Source organism: Salmo salar, chromosome ssa25, assembly GCF_905237065.1.
Source record: "Salmo salar chromosome ssa25, Ssal_v3.1, whole genome shotgun sequence".
NCBI lineage: Eukaryota > Metazoa > Chordata > Actinopteri > Salmoniformes > Salmonidae > Salmo > Salmo salar.
The window spans coordinates 33,447,829-33,465,478 of record NC_059466.1 but is presented as its reverse complement, the minus strand read 5'-3'; the positions used below and the strand labels follow the sequence as shown (position 1 = coordinate 33,465,478).

General features: G+C 45.8%; 1 protein-coding gene across 3 annotated transcripts in view; it reads right to left on the bottom strand.

Moving 5' to 3' along the window:
* LOC106586632 (protein dopey-2) overlaps window positions 1-17,650 on the bottom strand; it is a 42,801-nt gene that overhangs the window by 14,058 nt on the left and 11,093 nt on the right. For 2 of the 3 annotated variants that reach the window (XM_014174123.2, XM_014174124.2), the window contains 17 exons: window positions 16,331-16,505; window positions 14,441-14,622; window positions 14,027-14,197; window positions 13,254-13,443; window positions 13,040-13,138; window positions 8,899-9,022; window positions 8,502-8,611; window positions 8,183-8,294; window positions 6,948-7,068; window positions 6,714-6,833; window positions 6,468-6,579; window positions 6,067-6,315; window positions 3,711-4,048; window positions 3,159-3,583; window positions 2,503-2,774; window positions 2,038-2,190; window positions 1,721-1,821 (listed from right to left, as the gene is read on the bottom strand). In XM_014174123.2, the coding sequence (XP_014029598.1) occupies window positions 1,721-1,821; window positions 2,038-2,190; window positions 2,503-2,774; window positions 3,159-3,583; window positions 3,711-4,048; window positions 6,067-6,315; window positions 6,468-6,579; window positions 6,714-6,833; window positions 6,948-7,068; window positions 8,183-8,294; window positions 8,502-8,611; window positions 8,899-9,022; window positions 13,040-13,138; window positions 13,254-13,443; window positions 14,027-14,197; window positions 14,441-14,622; window positions 16,331-16,492 (3,041 nt within the window). In that variant the 5' untranslated portion in view covers window positions 16,493-16,505. The remainder of the gene's footprint in view (window positions 1-1,720; window positions 1,822-2,037; window positions 2,191-2,502; window positions 2,775-3,158; window positions 3,584-3,710; window positions 4,049-6,066; window positions 6,316-6,467; window positions 6,580-6,713; window positions 6,834-6,947; window positions 7,069-8,182; window positions 8,295-8,501; window positions 8,612-8,898; window positions 9,023-13,039; window positions 13,139-13,253; window positions 13,444-14,026; window positions 14,198-14,440; window positions 14,623-16,330; window positions 16,506-17,650) is intronic. The other variant, XM_014174125.2, reaches the window with a different exon arrangement.

The window sequence follows — 17,650 nt, the reverse complement described above, 5'->3', positions numbered from 1 at the left end:
ACAGACAGACAGAGACAGAGAGAAAACGAGTCCATCGCAGTGATCTGAGGTAAGCAGAACAGGTTCCTTATGGTAGTACAGTCGTGGCCAACATTTTTGAGAATGACACAAATATACATTTTCACAAAGTTTGCTACTTTAGTGTCTTTAGATATTTTTGTCAGATGTTACTATGGAATACTGAATTACAAGCATTTCATAAGTGTCAAAGGCTTTTATTGACAATTACATGAAGTTGATGCAAAGAGTCAATATTTTCAGTGTTGACCCTTCTTTTTCAAGACCTCTGCAATCCACCCTGGCATGCTGTCAATAACTTCTGGGCCACATCCTGACTGATGGCAGCCCATTCTTGCATAATCAATGCTTGGAGTTTGTCCGAATTTGTGGGTTTTTGTTTGTCCACCCGCCTCTTGAGGATTGACCACAAGTTCTCAATGGGATTAAGGTCTGGGGAGATTCCTGGCCATGGACCCAAAATATCGATGTTTTGTTCCCCGAGCCACTTAGTTATCACTTTTGCCTTATGGCAAGGTGCTCCATCATTGTGGAAAAGAGATTGTTCGTCACCAAACTGTTCATGGATGGTTGGGAGAAGTTGCTCTCGGAGGATGTGTTGGTACCATTCTTTATTCATGGCTGTGTTCTTAGGCAAAATTGTGAGTGAGCCCACTCCCTTGGCTGAGAAGCAACCCCACACATGCATGGTCTCAGGATGCTTTTCTGTTGGCATGACACAGGACTGATGGTAGCGCTCACCTTGTCTTCTCCAGACAAGCTTTTTTCCAGATGCCCCAAACAATCGTAAAGGGGATTCATCAGAGAAAATGACTTTACCCCAGTCCTCAGCAGTCCAATCCCTGTACCTTTTGCAGAATATCAGTCTGTCCCTGATGTTTTTCCTGGAGAGAAGTGACTTCTTTGCTGCCCTTCTTGACACCAGGCCATCCTCCAAAAGTCTTTGCTTCACTGTGCGTGCAGATGCACTCACACCTGCCTGCTGCCATTCCTGAGCAAGCTCTGTACTGGTGGTTCCCCGATCCCGCAGCTGAATCAGCTTTAGGAGACGGTCCTGGCGCTTGCTGGACTTTCTTGGGCGCCCTGAAGCCTTCTTCACAACAATTGAACCGCTCTCCTTGAAGTTCTTGATGATCCGATAAATGGATGATTTAGGTGCAATCTTACTGGCAGCAATATCCTTGCCTGTGAAGCCCTTTTTGTGCAAAGCAATGATGACGGCACATGTTTCCTTGCAGGTAACCATGGTTGACAGAGGAAGAACAATGATTCCAAGCACCACCCTCTTTTTGAAGCTTCCAGTCTGTTATTCGAACTCAATCTGCATGACAGAGTGATCTCCAGCCTTGTCCTCGTCAACACTCACACCTGACATGATGTCAGCTGGTCCTTTTGTGGCAGGGCTGAAATGCAGTGGAAATGTTTTTTTTTTTTTTGGCGATTCAGTTCATTTGCATGGCAAAGAGGGACTTTGCAATTAATTGCAATCATCTGAGCACTCTTCATAACATTCTGGAGTATATGCAAATTGCCATCATACAAACTGAGGCAGCAGACTTTGTGAAAATAAATATTTGTGTCCTTCTCAAAACTTTTGGCCACGACTGTAGAGTCATGAAACAGAATACACTGGGGACCACAGCACAAACTGCTTTTGGGCCCAGAGACCAACTACTGACCATACTTCAAGCTCTGTACTCACCGGTCAAATGAGCGGTTCAGAGACATGGTCCGGTTTGACTGGTTCTCCCTAGTCAGGTGCCACAGCACTGAGAACCTATGTAGGGCCTCCAACCGTACAGCCTGAGGGAAATACACACAACATAACGGACATGCTAGTTAAACACGATGACTTATTGTTTGTTATATCACATGAGTTTAGGCTGGAGAATTTGTTCATATGGCTATATGTAAAACTTTGGTGTTGTTTAAATGCGTTAGGAGTATTGGATGGCTCTTTGCTGTAGGCGTCTAGTGTCTTGATATTACAGTAGAATCTTGTTAGTGTGTGTTCTGTACCTTGTCTCTGTGCAGTAAAGCCTGGCAGACGATGTCCTCACAGATGGATGCGGACGGTGCCAGGCAGTGGAGCCGATAGAAGAGCTCCACACAGGAGGTGTGCTGCTCTCGACGCTCCACATCCAGCTGACCCCACAGCACCTGGGCCACCCGCTGCATGGGATCACAAAGGTGAAAGGTAAAATGTTAGAGGTGATGATGATTGGTGTTCATTTGGGTCAACTTAACACAGCAGCATCAGATTACTAATGATCCTGATCTGGTTAGCTAATAGGCAGCAGAAATGAAAAAGGTGATGATGCTGTTGGACATAGAGTTACAGATGACACATTCACTAAGGAAACGTACACATTTCATCATATTATACAGTAACACGTCAGACCAGCTAGGACTATTCATATTATGTTCCCTCTTTATGTGGCAGTAATACAAGCCACCTGCCATGGTAGACCATGATTTCCTGACCTGGTAGAAATCTGTGCTCTGCTCGATGGCGCTGAGCAGGCCTGGGTAGATGGGGGGCACAGTAACCATCTGCAGCCGCCCGCTCAGGGGGTTGGCGTTGCTGGCCTGGTAGCGCCTGGTCTTGTCCTGGATGACCAGGGCCAGGGACTGGGAGTGGTTGATGAGCTCCAGAAGAGAGGACACAGCCGTGTGCTGCACCTGGTAGTCCCTCGACAGGCAACACAGGGTCATCAAGGACCTCAGCCACAAAGGCAGGCAGCCCACGTCACTGTCTGAAGAGAAAAAAAAAACAATATTTTGGTTACTTCCCATTCAATGAGTTCAAATTAGTCAAGATCATGAAAGCATATCAGTATACTGACTTTAACCATGATAAAGTGGTCAATTCAGTCCTGTTAGTAAGCCATGTTAGGAGTAGGAGTACACACTAAAGCTTTAAGCTTTTCATTTGAATAGACAAACCAGCACCCCAGTAAACCTTTTGGTTAAGAGTAGAGTTGCAGAGTTATACAAATTCCCCTATGTGGACTCAATTGTGCGAGTCTGACATGCAAGACTACTGCGTGGCTAACTAACTACAGTAAGTTTGTGTAGAGCTGTATAGACTGACCTGTATGGGTAAACAACCATTATTGTGTAAAAGTGTATACTGTTACCTGTATGGTGGAACATGTCGCTGTAGAGCACCTGGCTCTCCTCCTCACTCAGGTACAGGGGGAAGGTGGTACACTCCAACAGTAGGTGGCATGCTGCGGTGAACGCCTGGCGGCACTCCTCTGAAATCTCCGCCCTGCCCCGGGGCATGTACCCTGCCCCCCAGTCCACCCCTCCTCCCGTGCCGCCTCGTCCTTTCTTCTTCTCTATAGGGGGGACAGGGAGGTCTGGGACAGGGGAGTCCGAGGTAGAGCGTGGTTTGTGTTTGTTGGGGGTGAAGAGCTCGGCTAGCTTGTCTTTGATCTGGGTCGTGGTGATCTGAGGGCCCTCCTGGAACGAGGTCTTCCCACCAGGGGAGAGTGCAGCGGGGTCCGGCTGTACAGCCTCCTCCTGCCCCCTGACGTCCTCCACCTGAACCAGCAGGTACCTGGGAGGGGACAGGAGGGAGAGAGAGATGGGGAGAGAGAGAGAGTTGATCAAGTTGTTTTGATTGGTGCATGCTGTGCTTGATGATTGTGTGTTACATGTTTTCCAGATGTGATCATGTTCTCTACCAGGTGGTTATGAAGGCCAGTATATCCAGCAGACACTGGGTCATGGTCTCCACATTGCCCCCCTTCCTCCACACACCCTGGCACTCTTTCACAATCCCCGCCCCCTCGGGGCTCAGTCCCGCCCCTGGTAAGAGGTGCAGTTCCGAGGGTGAGGCGCTGATGCCCAATCCGCTGTCTTCAGACCGAAGGAGCGGGAAGGCGCTTTCTCCCTCTACCGGGCCAGTCTCCTGCTCCACAACTCCATTCAGCTCTTCCTCTGGTTCTGCGTTGTCATGGTTAACGCTGACTCGACTGCCCTCTTCCTCCTCCTCGACCCTCTCCTTCTCCATATCCTGTATCTAAGGGGAGAAAATGTATGATCCAACCAGAATACCACCAATGAGTGAGAGGGTAGTATGACCTTAAAAGGATAGTTAGAGAACCGTCTCCTTGTCCTTAAACTCAAAAAATATTTTCTAAAATTCCTTACTGAGAAATCCCATCATGATCCAGTCAGTGACTGAAAGAAGCTAAAGATCAGTGGGAACTGTGTTTATCAGACAGACAGACAGACAGACAGACAGACAGACAGACAGACAGACAGACAGACAGACAGACAGACAGACAGACAGACCAGTGTTACAGCTGGACTCCAGACCTTGTTAATATCTGCAGGGAGAGTGAAATTAGAAGATTGGTTGGCCTATGTAGTCTGGATCTACCATCAAGACAAGAGGAGTACAGTACATGAGAGACAGCCTGACAAGGAGCTAACCCTGCCAGGAATGTTATCCCCCAGTCAGACAGGTCACCTACCAGACAGTTCATCCTGAGGGCATGACCATTCTTAACCTGTTAGGGCTAGGGGGCAGTATTTGCACGGCTGGATAAAAAAAATGTACCCGATTTAATCTGGTTACTAATCCTACCCAGTAACTAGAATATGCATATACTTATTATATATGGATAGAAAACACTCTAAAGTTTCTAAAACTGTTTGAATGGTGTCTGTGAGTATAACAGAACTCATTTGGCAGGCAAAACCCTGAGACATTTTCTGACAGGAAGTGGATACCTGATGTGTTGTATTACCTTTAAACCTATGCCATTGAAAAACACAGGGGCTGAGGAATATTTTGGCACCTCCTATTGCTTCCACTAGATGTCACCAGCCTTTACAAAGTGTTTTGAGTCTTCTGGAGGGAGATCTGACCGAACAAGAGCCATGGAACGATGATGGCCCATTAGACACCTGGCGCGCGAGTTCATGTTGGGTACCCTCGTTCCAATACGTTATAAAAGAGTATGCATTCGTCCACCTTGAATATTATTCATGTTCTGGTTAAAAAGGCCCTAATGATTTATGCTATACAACGTTTGACATGTTTGAACGAACGGAAATATATTTTTTCCCCTCGTTCATGAAGTGAAGTCCGGCGGGCTTAGATCATGTGCTAACAAGACGGAGATTTTTGGACATAAATGATGAGCTTTTTTGAACAAAACTACATTCGTTATGGACCTGTGATACCTGGAAGTGACATCTGATGAAGAGAATCAAAGGTAATGGATTATTTACATAGTATTTTCGATTTTAGATCTCCCCAACATGACGACTAGTCTGTATCGCAACGCGTATTTTTCTGGGCGCAGTGCTCAGATTATTGCAAAGTGTGATTTCCCAGTAAGGTTCTTTTTAAATCTGGCAAGTTGATTGCGTTCAAGAGATGTAAATCTATAATTCTTTAAATGACAATATAATATTTTACCAATGTTTTCTAATTTTAATTATTTAATTTGTGACGCTGACTTGACTGCCGGTTATTGGAGGGAAACGATTTCCTCAACATCAATGCCATAGTAAAACGCTGTTTTTGGATATAAATATGAACTTGATAGAACTAAAAATGCATGCATTGTCTAACATAATGTCCTAGGAGTGTCATCTGATGGAGATTGTAAAAGGTTAGTGCATAATTTTAGCTGGTTTTATGGTTTTGGTGACCCTGTCTTTGAATTGACAAAACATTACACACAACTCTTGTAAATGTACTGTCCTAACATACTCTAAATTTATGCTTTCGCCGTAAAACCTTTTTGAAATCGTAAAACGTGGTTAGATTAAGGAGATGTTTATCTTTCAAAGGGTGTAAAATAGTTGTATGTTTGAAAAATTTGAATTTTGACATTTATTTGGATTCAAATTTGCCGCTCTTGAAATGCACCTGCTGTTGATGGAGTGCACCACGGGGGGGACGCCTGCGTCCCACCTAGCCCATAGAGGTTAAGTACCTCAGTAGTGCTGCATCCCTAACTCCCATTTTCCTTCTACTCTCCATACGCATGCCAGTTTCTCTGAACCACTGCACACACTCACACAGCCACTGACCGGAACAAATTTGAAGCTCTCCTCCTGTGTCTGTGACTTCACTTTCTGTGTCTGTGACTCCACCTCCATGTCCATATAAGTCACGGGCATCTGGATCTTACTGAGCACCTTGAAGCAGGTGCGCAGGCCCTGTGTGAGCTCCGATAGGTCCAGACAGGTCATGTGGGTGCGGAGTGCATGCAGCATGCGGCCAAGCATCTGAGGCAGGAACTGAGACTGGATGTCAGCATGGAGCTCCTATTGGACCAGACACACAGAGACAGACCAATCAGATAGGGTTAGAGAGAGCAAGAGAGAGAGAAAGAGAGCGAGAGAGCGAGAGAGCGAGAGAAAGAAAGAGGGATAAAAAGAGAGAGAGAGGAAAAATAGAAGTGCGTGTGTGTGTGTACCAGAGGGATGACATCCAATAGGAATATGATGAGCGTGGAGATCTCTGTGACAGAGGGAGTAGGACAGTCACTGTGATACTGCAGAGGGGGCGGCGGCATGTCAGCTGGGTCGCTATGGAGACACAGAGACAGGTCAGCTAAACAATATAAAAGACATTCGAGTTGGAGAAAGATGCTTTATAACAGCAAAGCTACAGTGACTATTCCAGAGCAAGTACAGCAGGTGTTAGTAGAGGCGTTACCTACCTGAGGCAGGTGCAGAATTGGCAGGTAATGTAATCCCACAGGAACTCACTGTTCATGGAGCTCACCAGCATGTTCACCGTCTTTATGATTTCTGATGCGTTCTTGTTCTCTTTTATTTTACTGCACAGACAACACATCTAGGTAGTCACTATCATGTCAATCTCTTTTAGGAAAATTCCCAATAAATATCATTCATCTATATTAGTTCATTCTCCACTCGTCCCATCCTCTGACCTGGCTAGCTTGTTTCCTGTCAGGCCAGCGCTGGTGATAGACTCCTCTCCCAGCATCTCTCTGCAGTAACTGTAGAACGCTCTCACCACCTCCAATAACACACTGCCCACTACCAGAGGACCTGAAAGAGACCACCATCATTATCATCACACACAGCCCACTATCAGAGGACCTGAGAGAGACCACCATCATTATCATCATCATCACACACTGCCCACTACCAGAGGACCTGAGAGAGACCACCATCATTATCATCACACACTGCCCACTACCAGAGGACCTGAGAGAGACCACCATCATTATCATCATCATCACACACTGCCCACTATCAGAGGGCCTGAAAGAGACCACCATCATTATCGTCACACACTGCCCACTATCAGAGGACCTGAAAGAGACCACCATCATTATCATCACACACTGCCCACTATCAGAGGACCTGAAAGAGACCAACATCACTATCATCGCACGCTGCCCACTATCAGAGGACCTGAAAGAGACCACCATCATTATCATCACACACTGCCCACTATCAGAGGACCTGAAAGAGACCACCATCATTATCGTCACACACTGCCCACTATCAGAGGACCTGAAAGAGACCACCATCATTATCATCACACACTGCCCACTATCAGAGGACCTGAAAGAGACCACCATCATTATCGTCACACACTGCCCACTATCAGAGGACCTGAAAGAGACCACCATCATTATCATCACACACTGCCCACTATCAGAGGACCTGAAAGAGACCACCATCACTATCATCGCACGCTGCCCACTATCAGAGGACCTGAAAGAGACCACCATCATTATCATCACACACTGCCCACTATCAGAGGACCTGAAAGAGACCACCATCATTATCATCACACACTGCCCATTATCAGAGGACCTGAAAGAGACCACCATCATTATCATCACACACTGCCCACTATCAGAGGACCTGAAAGAGACCACCATCATTATCATCACACACTGCCCATTATCAGAGGACCAGGGAGAGACCACCATCATTATCATTATCATCACACAGTGCCCACTATCAGAGGACCTGAGAGAGATGAACATCATTATCATCACACACTGCCCACTATCAGATGACCTGAGAGAGATGAACATCATCAACCACTACACCCTTCTTACCAGCAGAGGGCTTAAGACAGATGGAGAGAGTGAGAAGGGGAGGGGTGGGAGAGAAGAGGCCTGAAGTAGGGTAGGTGTGTGTTCACCTATCTCTGGCTTATCTAAAAGGCTGATGATGATGCGGAAGGGTCGTAGATAACCAATCACGCTCTCCGGGTCCGCCTCCACATCCTTCTGATTCAAGATGTTGATCAAAGCCTAAGGACAGAGACACAGAGGACACACGGTTACACCACTGGGTATTTACTGAATTCAAGTTCACCTTGTTTTCATTGTTTCATATTAAAATGAATGACTTGCATTTAAGGGCAGGTGTTTTAAGTCCTTCATGAGGTTTAATCATCTGTAACAGTATGATTTATATACTGCAACTGATCAACAGTAGTGTTAGCTAGTGTGTCCGACCTGCACTAAGAGTTCTCTGGAGTGGGTGTTGAAGTAGAAGGCTGTGTGTTCCTCCATGGAGATGAAGAGGTCAGGGTCTGCAGCAACCATACCCCCCTTAATGTCTGTGCCTGGGGAACAGCAACACACACACAGATACAGTAATTCACTTATAATACCAAGGCATACATTTTAGTCTCTGAAAGGAGAGGTGCAAACAATTGAGGCTACATGGATACATTTATTAGGTAGACCTAAACGACATTAGCTACAACTTCATTTATTAGCTACATAGTGAAGTATATTCAGGCCTACTGCTAGAATACAACTCAAAGCCATAACTTCATTGTGTGTGTGTGTGTGTGTGTGTGTGTGTGTGTGAACATGGCCGTGGTGCATGTCTATCCACACTAAGTACCTAGCAGCCAGGCGTAGAGGCGTCTGTTGAGGGACATGTCTCTGCGGAGCAGCGTGAGGGAAGCAGCAGACACCACTGTGATCGTGTCCTCCCTAGTCATAGGAATACTGCCTTGGGTTGGGTCCTGAGGTAATAACAGGGACAGTTACACATGGGGCACAGGGAAAAGGAAAGGGGAGAGGATGAAGATAGAGAGGCAAAGAAGGATGAGTTGGAAGAGGAGATGAAAGAGGATTAAGGGAGGAGCAGGACAGAGAATATAAGGAGGAGGTGAGAAGGAGAATGAGGAAGAGGTGAGGAGAAGGAGGTGAGAGAGGAGAAAAGGAATAGGAGAAGGTGGTGGTGGAGGAAGAGGAGGAGGTAAACCTCTAACCTCTGAGAAAAACATTGACGCTTACACGGACACGGTGACTGAGTTCATCGGGAAGTGTACAGGGGATGTTGTTCCAACAGTGACTATTAAAACCTACCCAAACCAGAAACCGTGGATAGATGGCAGCATTCGTGCAAAACTGAAAGCGCATTTAACCATGGCAAGGTGACTGGGAATATACAAACAGTGTAGTTATTCCCTCCGTAATGCAAACAAACAGGCAAAATGTCAGTTCAGAGGCAAAGTGGAGTTGCAATTCAGCGGCTCAGACACAAGACTTATGTGGCAGGGTCTACAGACAATCACGGACTACAAAGGGAAAACTAGCCACGTCGCAGACACCGACGTCTTGCTCCCAGACAAGCTAAACACCTTCTTTGCCCACTTTGAGGAGAACACAGTGCCACCGACGCGGCCGGCTCCTAAGGACTGTGGGCTCTCGTTCTCCGTGGCCGATGTGCGTAAGACATTTAAACGTGTTAACCCTTGCAAGGCTGCCGGCCCAGACGGCATCCCTAGCCGTGTCCTAAGAGCATGTGCAGACCAGCTAGCTGTAGTGTTTACTGACATATTCAATCTCTCCCTATCAAAGTCTGCTGTCCCCACTTGCTTCAAGATGTCCACCATTGTTCATGTACCCAACAAAGCAAAGGTAACTGAACTAAATGACTATCGCCCTGTAGCACTCACTTCTGTCATCATGAACCTCTCTACCTTACCTGACATGCTAGACCCTCTTCAATTTGCATACCGCCCCAATAGATCCACAGATGATGCAATTGCCATTGTGCTGCACACTGCCCTATCCCATCTGGACAAGAGGAATACCTACGTCAGAATGCTGTTGATTGACTATAGCTCAGCCTTCAACACCATAGTACCCTCCAAGCTCATCCTTAAGCTCAGGGCCCTGGGTCTGAACCCCGCCATATGCAACTTGATACTGGACATCCTGAAGGGCCGCCTCCAGGTGGTGAAGGTAGGAAACAACAACTCCACTTCGCTGATCATCAACACAGGGACCCCACATGGGTGCGTGCTCAGCCCCTTCCTGTACTCCCTGTTCACCCATGACTGCATGGCCATTCACACCTTCAACTCAATCATCAAGTTTTCAGTCGACACAACAGTAGTAGGCCTGATTACCAACAATGACGAGACAGCCTACAGGGAGGAGGTGAGGGGCCTGGCAGAGCGGGGCCAGGGAAATAACCTCTCACTCAATGTCTACAAAACAAAGAAACTGATCGTGGACTTCAGGAAACAGCATGCCCCTATCCACATCGACGGGACCGCAATCGAGAAGGTGGAAAGCTTCAAGTTCCTCGGTGTACACATTACTCACAATCTGAAATGGTCCACCTACACGCAGACAGTGTTGTGAAGAAGGCACAACAGCGCCTCTTCAACCTCAGGAGGCTGAAGAAATTCGGCTTGGCCCCTAAAACCCTCACAAACTTTTACAGATGCACAATTGAGAGCATCCTGTTGGGCTGTATCACCGCCTGGTACGGCAACTGCACCGCCCACAACCGCAGGGCTCTACAGAGGGTGGTACTGTCTGCCCAACGCATCACCGGGGGCACACTGCCTGCCCTCCAGGACACCTACAGCACCTGATGTCACAGGAAGGCCAAAAATATCATCAAGGACATCAACCACCCGAGCCACGGCCTGTTCACCCTGCTACCATCCAGAAGGCGAGGTCAGTACAGGTGCATCAAAGCTGGGACCGAGAGACGAAAAAACAGCTTCTACCTCAAGGCCATCGGACTGTTAAATAGCCATCCCTAGCCGGGTCCCACCCGGCTACTCATCCCTACAACCTTACGAGGGTGCTGCCCTATATACATTGAATCACTGGCCACTTTAAATAATGAAAGACTATTCACTTTAATAATGTTTACATACTGCTTTACGCATATCATACAGTGGCAAGAAAAAGTATGTGAACCCTTTGGAATTACCTGGATTTCTGAATAGATTTGTCATAAAATGTGATCTGATCTTCATCTAAGTCACAACAACAGACAAACACAGTCTGCTTAAACTAATAACACACAAACAATTATACGTTTTCATGTCTTTATTGAACAGACTGTGTGCAGAATGGAAAAAGTATGTGAACCCTTGGATTTAATAACTGGTTGACCCTCCTTTTTGCAGCAATAACCTCAACCAAACATTTTCTGTAGCTGCGGATCAGACCTGCACAACGGTCAGGAGGAATTTTGGACCATTTCTCTTTACAAAACTATCAGTTCAGCAATATTCTTGGGATGTCTGGTGTGAACCAGTCTTTTGAGGTCATGCCACAACATCTCAAATCGGTTTGAGGTCAGGAATCTGACTGGGCCTCTCCAGAAGGCGTATTATCTTCTGTTGAAGCCATTCTGTTGTTGATTTACTTCTGTGTTTTTTGTCATTGTCCTGTTGCGTCACCCAACTTCTGTTGAGCTTCAATTGGTGGACAGATAGCCTAACATTCTCCTGCAAAATGTCTTGATAAACTTGGGAATTAATTTTTCCATCGATGATAGCAAGCTGTCCAGGCCCTGAGGCAGCAAAGCAGCCCCAAACCATGATGCTCCCTCCACAATACTTTATAGTGGGGATGATGTTTTGATGTTGGTGTGCTGTGCCTTTTTTCTCTCCACACATAGTAGTGTGTGTTCCTTCTAAACAACTCAACTTTAGTTTCATCTGTCCACAGAATATTTTGCCAGTAGCACTGTGGAACATCCAGGTGCTCTTTTGCAAACTTCAAACGTGCAGCAACGTTTTTTTTGGACAGCAATGGTATCTTCCGTGGTGTCCTCTCATGAACACCATTCTTGTTTAGTGTTTTACGTATCGTAGACTCATCAACAGAGATGTTAGCATGTTCCAGAGATTTATGTAAGTCTTTAGCTGACATTCTAGGATTCTTCTTAACCTCATTGAGGATTCTGCGCTGTGCTCTTGCAGTCATCTTTGCAGGACGGCCACTACTAGGAAGAGTCGCAACAGTGCTGAACTTTCTCCATTTATAGACAATTTGTCTTACTGTGGACTGATTGAACATCAAGGCTTTTAGAGATACTTTTGTAACCATTTCCTGCTTTATGCAAGTCAACAATTCTTAATTTTAGGTCAGTTGAGATCTCTTTTCTTCAAGGCATAGTTTACATCAGGCAATGCTTCTTGTGAATAGCAAACTCAAATTGTGTGAGTGTTTTTTATAGGGCAGGGCAGCTCTAACCAACATTTCCAATCTCGTCTCATTGATTGAACTCAATGTTAGCCGACTACAATTAGCTTTTATAGAAGTCATTAGCCTAGGGGTTCACATACTTTTTCCAACGTACACTGTGAAAGTTTAAATGATGTATTCAATATAGACAAGAAAAACACAATAATTTGTGTGTTAATCGTTGAAGCACACCATATTTGTCTATTGTTGTGACTTAGACAAAGATCAGATCAAATTTGATGACCAATTTATGCAGAAATCCAGGTAATTACAAAGGGTTCACATACTTTGCCACTTTATGTATATACTGTTTCTATTCTAGTGTATTTAGTCAATACCACTCCGACATTGCTCGTCCAAATATTTATATATTTCTTAATTCCATTATTTTACTTTTAGATTTGTGTGTATTGTTGTGAATTTTTAGATACTACTTCACTGTTGGAGCAAGGAACAAAAGCATTTTGCTACACCCGCAATAACATTAGCTAAATATGTGTATGTGACCAATAAAATGTTATTTTAACATTATTTACCAGGCAGGTGGCCAAGGAGAAGAAGAAGAGCAGGATCTCCAGCATGTTCCTCTGCACCAGAACATTAGAGTCCTGTAGAGACAGACACAACGCCTTCACCTGGGACAGACAGACAGACAGACAGACAGACAGAAAGGTTATACAACATATCCAACGTGGCCAACACAACCCTACACTCGCTCACACTAACACGCAGAAACACACAATAACTCACCACCAGGCGGTTGTCATAGCCCAGCATGCGTGTTTGCTGGTGCGGGGGGGTTAAGCGGTCAAAGTGTGTGACGATGAAGAGAGAGGCGGGCAGCCGGACTAGAGGGCTGACCAACACACTGCCCCACAGAGCCCCATAGAACACCTGCTGGCCCACCAACATAGACAGTCTCAGTAGCAACGCATCCGTCCTGGAGAGAGGGGGAAGAGGATTAGTAATATCATGCAATTATCTATGCAAAAGAAAATATACCGAGTGTACAAAACATTAGGAACACCTAATATTGAGTTGCACCCCCTTTTTCCATCAGAACAGACTCAATTCATCGAGGGATGGATTCTGCAAGGTGTGGAAAGCGTTCCACAGGGATGCTGGCCCATGTTGACTCCAATGCTTCCCACAGTTGTGTCAAGTTGGCTGTATGTCCTTTGGTGGTGGTCCATTCTTGATACACACGGGAAACTGTTGAGCGTGGAAAACCCAGCAGCGTTGCAGTTCTCAAACTGGTGCGCCGGGCAACTATTATCATACCCCGTTCAAAGGCACTTAAATCTTTTGTCTTGCCCATTCACCCTTAATGGCACACATACACAATCCATGTCTCAATTGTGTCAAGGCTTTCCCCTTCATCTACACTGATATTAAGTGGAATTAACAAGTGACATCAATAAGGGATCATAGCTTTCACCTGGTCAGTCTATGTCATGTTTTGTACACTCAGTGTATATTGCAATATATATTGCAATTTTGCAGGTGTGTGTACGCACGCGTACCTGTCATAAACCTCAGCCCCCTCCTCCAGGCCAGGCAGTAGTCCAGTGATGAAGGCCTGTAGGCTGGGCAGTAGGGCCCTCTGTAGGGGGAGGTAGTAGCGCTCATACAGCGTCAACAGGGCTGGCTTCACTGCCATTGCAGCATGGCCCAGCAAAGGGAACAGCCCCGAGCTAACACACACACAAAGATAGAGCTCAATACAACACATTAACTCACACACACACACACATTAACTCAACACACACACACACACACACACACACACACACACAAGTACAGGAGAACACACAATCCATTAACACATGGACAGGTAAATAGGCTTACAACACCTCAGGACAGACAGACAATACAGACAGACAATACAGACGGACGGACAGACGGACACATCCTATGGGTTAGCATGAGTCCTACACCTGTAGATGAAGAGGTCCTTGGCCAGCCATTTGGTGCCGATGATCTTGAAGATGACCTCATAGGTCTCCAGGGCCTTGATGTGCACTCCGCTGGGCAGGGCCGGGTGCAGACACTGGGCCAGACGCTTCCCAATGATTAGCCTCTTGGGCAGCAGAGAGTAGCGCAGGTTACTCTGCAGGGCCTGGGGAGGGAGGATTAGAGAGGGAGAGCGGTGATGAAGGGGGGTAACTACCTGGTACCAAATGGTGCTTGTGGTGGTAGTTAGTGGTGTGTGTTGTAATGAATACCAAAGAAATAAGTAATTCATGGGTAATTATTGTGTATCTAATATGTCATTTGTCTGGGCTATTGACAAAAAAAGAGGTCATGCAGTACTTACACTGTCAATATAACCAAATAGATGAGCAGGAACTGGAAGTGTTGCTTTGTTTACATGACAGATTAAAGTGGCCTGAAGGGATCCTCACTCATTCTCACATAGCCCCTAGACACACACAGGCATTCTACCATAACACTCTGAAGCAAACATCCTTCTTGCTAAATGTGTCACAAGCAGTGACCTACTAGTGTCCAAAATCCCCTTGAGTGGAACAAGAGACAGAGTTAGGCCATGTATTCTGGGCTACTGCAGTAGAACAGTTTACAAGAAATGTTAAACTGCGTGCCTGCAAAATCAATCAATACACTCTGTATGATATGTCAATGAGAGTTTGAATAATGTATTGTCTTCTAACTGCTTTAATAGTTAGAAGCATATACATTATCAAGTAAAAGGTATAGACTATCATCCTCTCCATTGAATGATTGTGGGCTAAGTGAATGAACACTGATGTAGGCTTATTTTCTGAAACTCGATTGATAGATTGGGAATGTTTTTCCATCTCATAGCGAATGCCAATCTCACAGTCCACTGATCCTGGAGCCAGATCCAGACAGAACCAGACGCAACCATGGCAACACCAGCAGGACGGACAAGTGACTGCAGGTAGTGACTGGGCCCAGAGCCAGAGAGCCACTCAAACACAGAAAGTACAATACACTGACCAAGAGCCCAATAACATGGCTAATTTGTCAATGCTAAAGAATAAGCAGTTAGCTTACTCTGTAAGGACATAAATACACTCAGAAAATGCAACCATTGATTTGGTCAGTCACTCTCACTCGGATATCAGAGTCTATTGACGTACAGGTGCGTCAATCTAAATAACATAATACAAAAATCTCCATCAAAATCAGTGAGTTTAAGCTGGAGATATCTATGGCGGCCTTCCACATCTGTGATGGAAGGTGGCTGAGCTACAGCGGTGTTTGTCAGAACATGAGACATCCTGAAAATTGGTCTTCTCACGAAAACGTCTGTGGCGTCCGAACGGTTTGGCCTTCAAACTCTATGGAAATATGAGATTCTCACGAACACGATGGTGGTCTCTACGACCCCCACAAGCCCCAAGGGAGTCGTCAGAAGTCAGTGCTGACAATGTGCCAACTTATGTTTGTGGAAAGGGGAGATTCTCATGAACACGATGGTGTTCTCGTTTTGCTCTAAGACCCCTACAAGTGTTGCGGGACTCGTTTGAAGGTAACGGTTATTAAAAAAAAAAAATGGTATGGGGGTAGTTTTGTGCCTACCCAAAAAAAGGGGTTAAATATGTGTTTAAAAAAACGAAATATTTATAGGACAGACACTTCAAACCCTTATTCCTTATGAATCATTTTTTGACTTTTTTTTGTTGCCAATTTTGGTCTGCCTGGTGACATAGCATTCATGAGCTTGGGTCCCAGGAAAACACTGAATTTCGCATTTTGGTCCCAGGCTGAAAAAGTTTAAGAACCCCTGGTCTAGAATGGCTTCATGTCTGAATATAATGTATCAGCCATGTCAACCGTACCTTGTTGAGTTTACCCAGAGAGGAGATGAGGTCGGCCCATTCGCTGGATGACTCAAAGTTCCGCAGGGCCTTCTCGATGACTGCCGCGTAACTACGGTAACGGTAGTCATTCTGCAGCTCCTGCTCCTCGGGATCCATAATGCCCGACTCACGTCCCAGCATGCTCAGCGTGTGTCTGAGGAAAGGGGGAGGAGAATGGGAAACAGAGAGGAGAGGGGGCGACAGAACATATATTTGTTGTCAGACATCAATCCCTACATCAGGGTCATGTCCACTAGGCTCAAATTGGAAGAAAACAGAGTGAAAAGTGGAGCCTGGTACTAGCCTACATGTACCTGAAATTGAATTGTTTTGATACGGTGTCCCCTAATGAACACAACCCAGATTTCTGTTTGTAACATTGAGCTATGTTGCAGAGGGTTTTCTCCTGCAAATGCGAATTGATATGGTCACAGTGACACAAGCGCTCACACACACGCGCACACACACACAGGAATCACAATGAGCTCATTCATGATTGGGTCTGCTCTGTGCTGGTCTGCCTGACCTGGCTTGAATTCTGAAAATAGTCTAACAGACAATTGGAATTTAGGACACAGGGCTACTGATTCCTGTTGAACACATCTACACATGCTCCCTGAGGAACAAACATCAGTGCCCCTATTCACAAAGTGTCTCAGAGTAGAAGTGCTGACCTAGGATGAGTTTTTCCTTTTAAAGACAGAATCCCCAGTAAGGGGAAACATCGCCACTGGCCGCGAGGTTTAAAATGTCAGTGGAGACACTTGCCAGTTGGTCAGTGCATGCTCCGAGTATACGTCCTGGTAACCATCTGGCCCTGCAGCCTTGTGAATGTTGACCTGTTTAAAAGTATTACTCACACCAGCTACAGAGAACGTGATAATACAGTCGTCCGGAACAGCTGATACTCTAATGCATGTTTCAGCGTTACTTGCTTCGAAGTGAGCATAGAAGTAATTTAGCTCCTTTGGTAGTCTTGTGTCACTGGGCAGCTCACGGATGTGCTTCCCTTTGTAGTCTGTAATAGTTTGCAAGCCCTGCCACATCCAACGAGTGTCGGAGCCGGTGTAGTACGATTCAATCTTAGTCCTGTATTGATGCTTTGCCTGTTTGATGGTTCGTCGGAGGGCATAGCGGAATTTCTTTTAAGCTTCTGGGTTAGAGTTCTGCTCCTTGAAACTGGAAGCTCTACCCTTTAGCCCAGTGCGGATGTTGCCTGTAATCCATGGCTTCTGGTTGGGGTATGTACGTACTAGAGGTCAACCGATTAATCGGAATGGCCGATTAATTTAGGGCCGA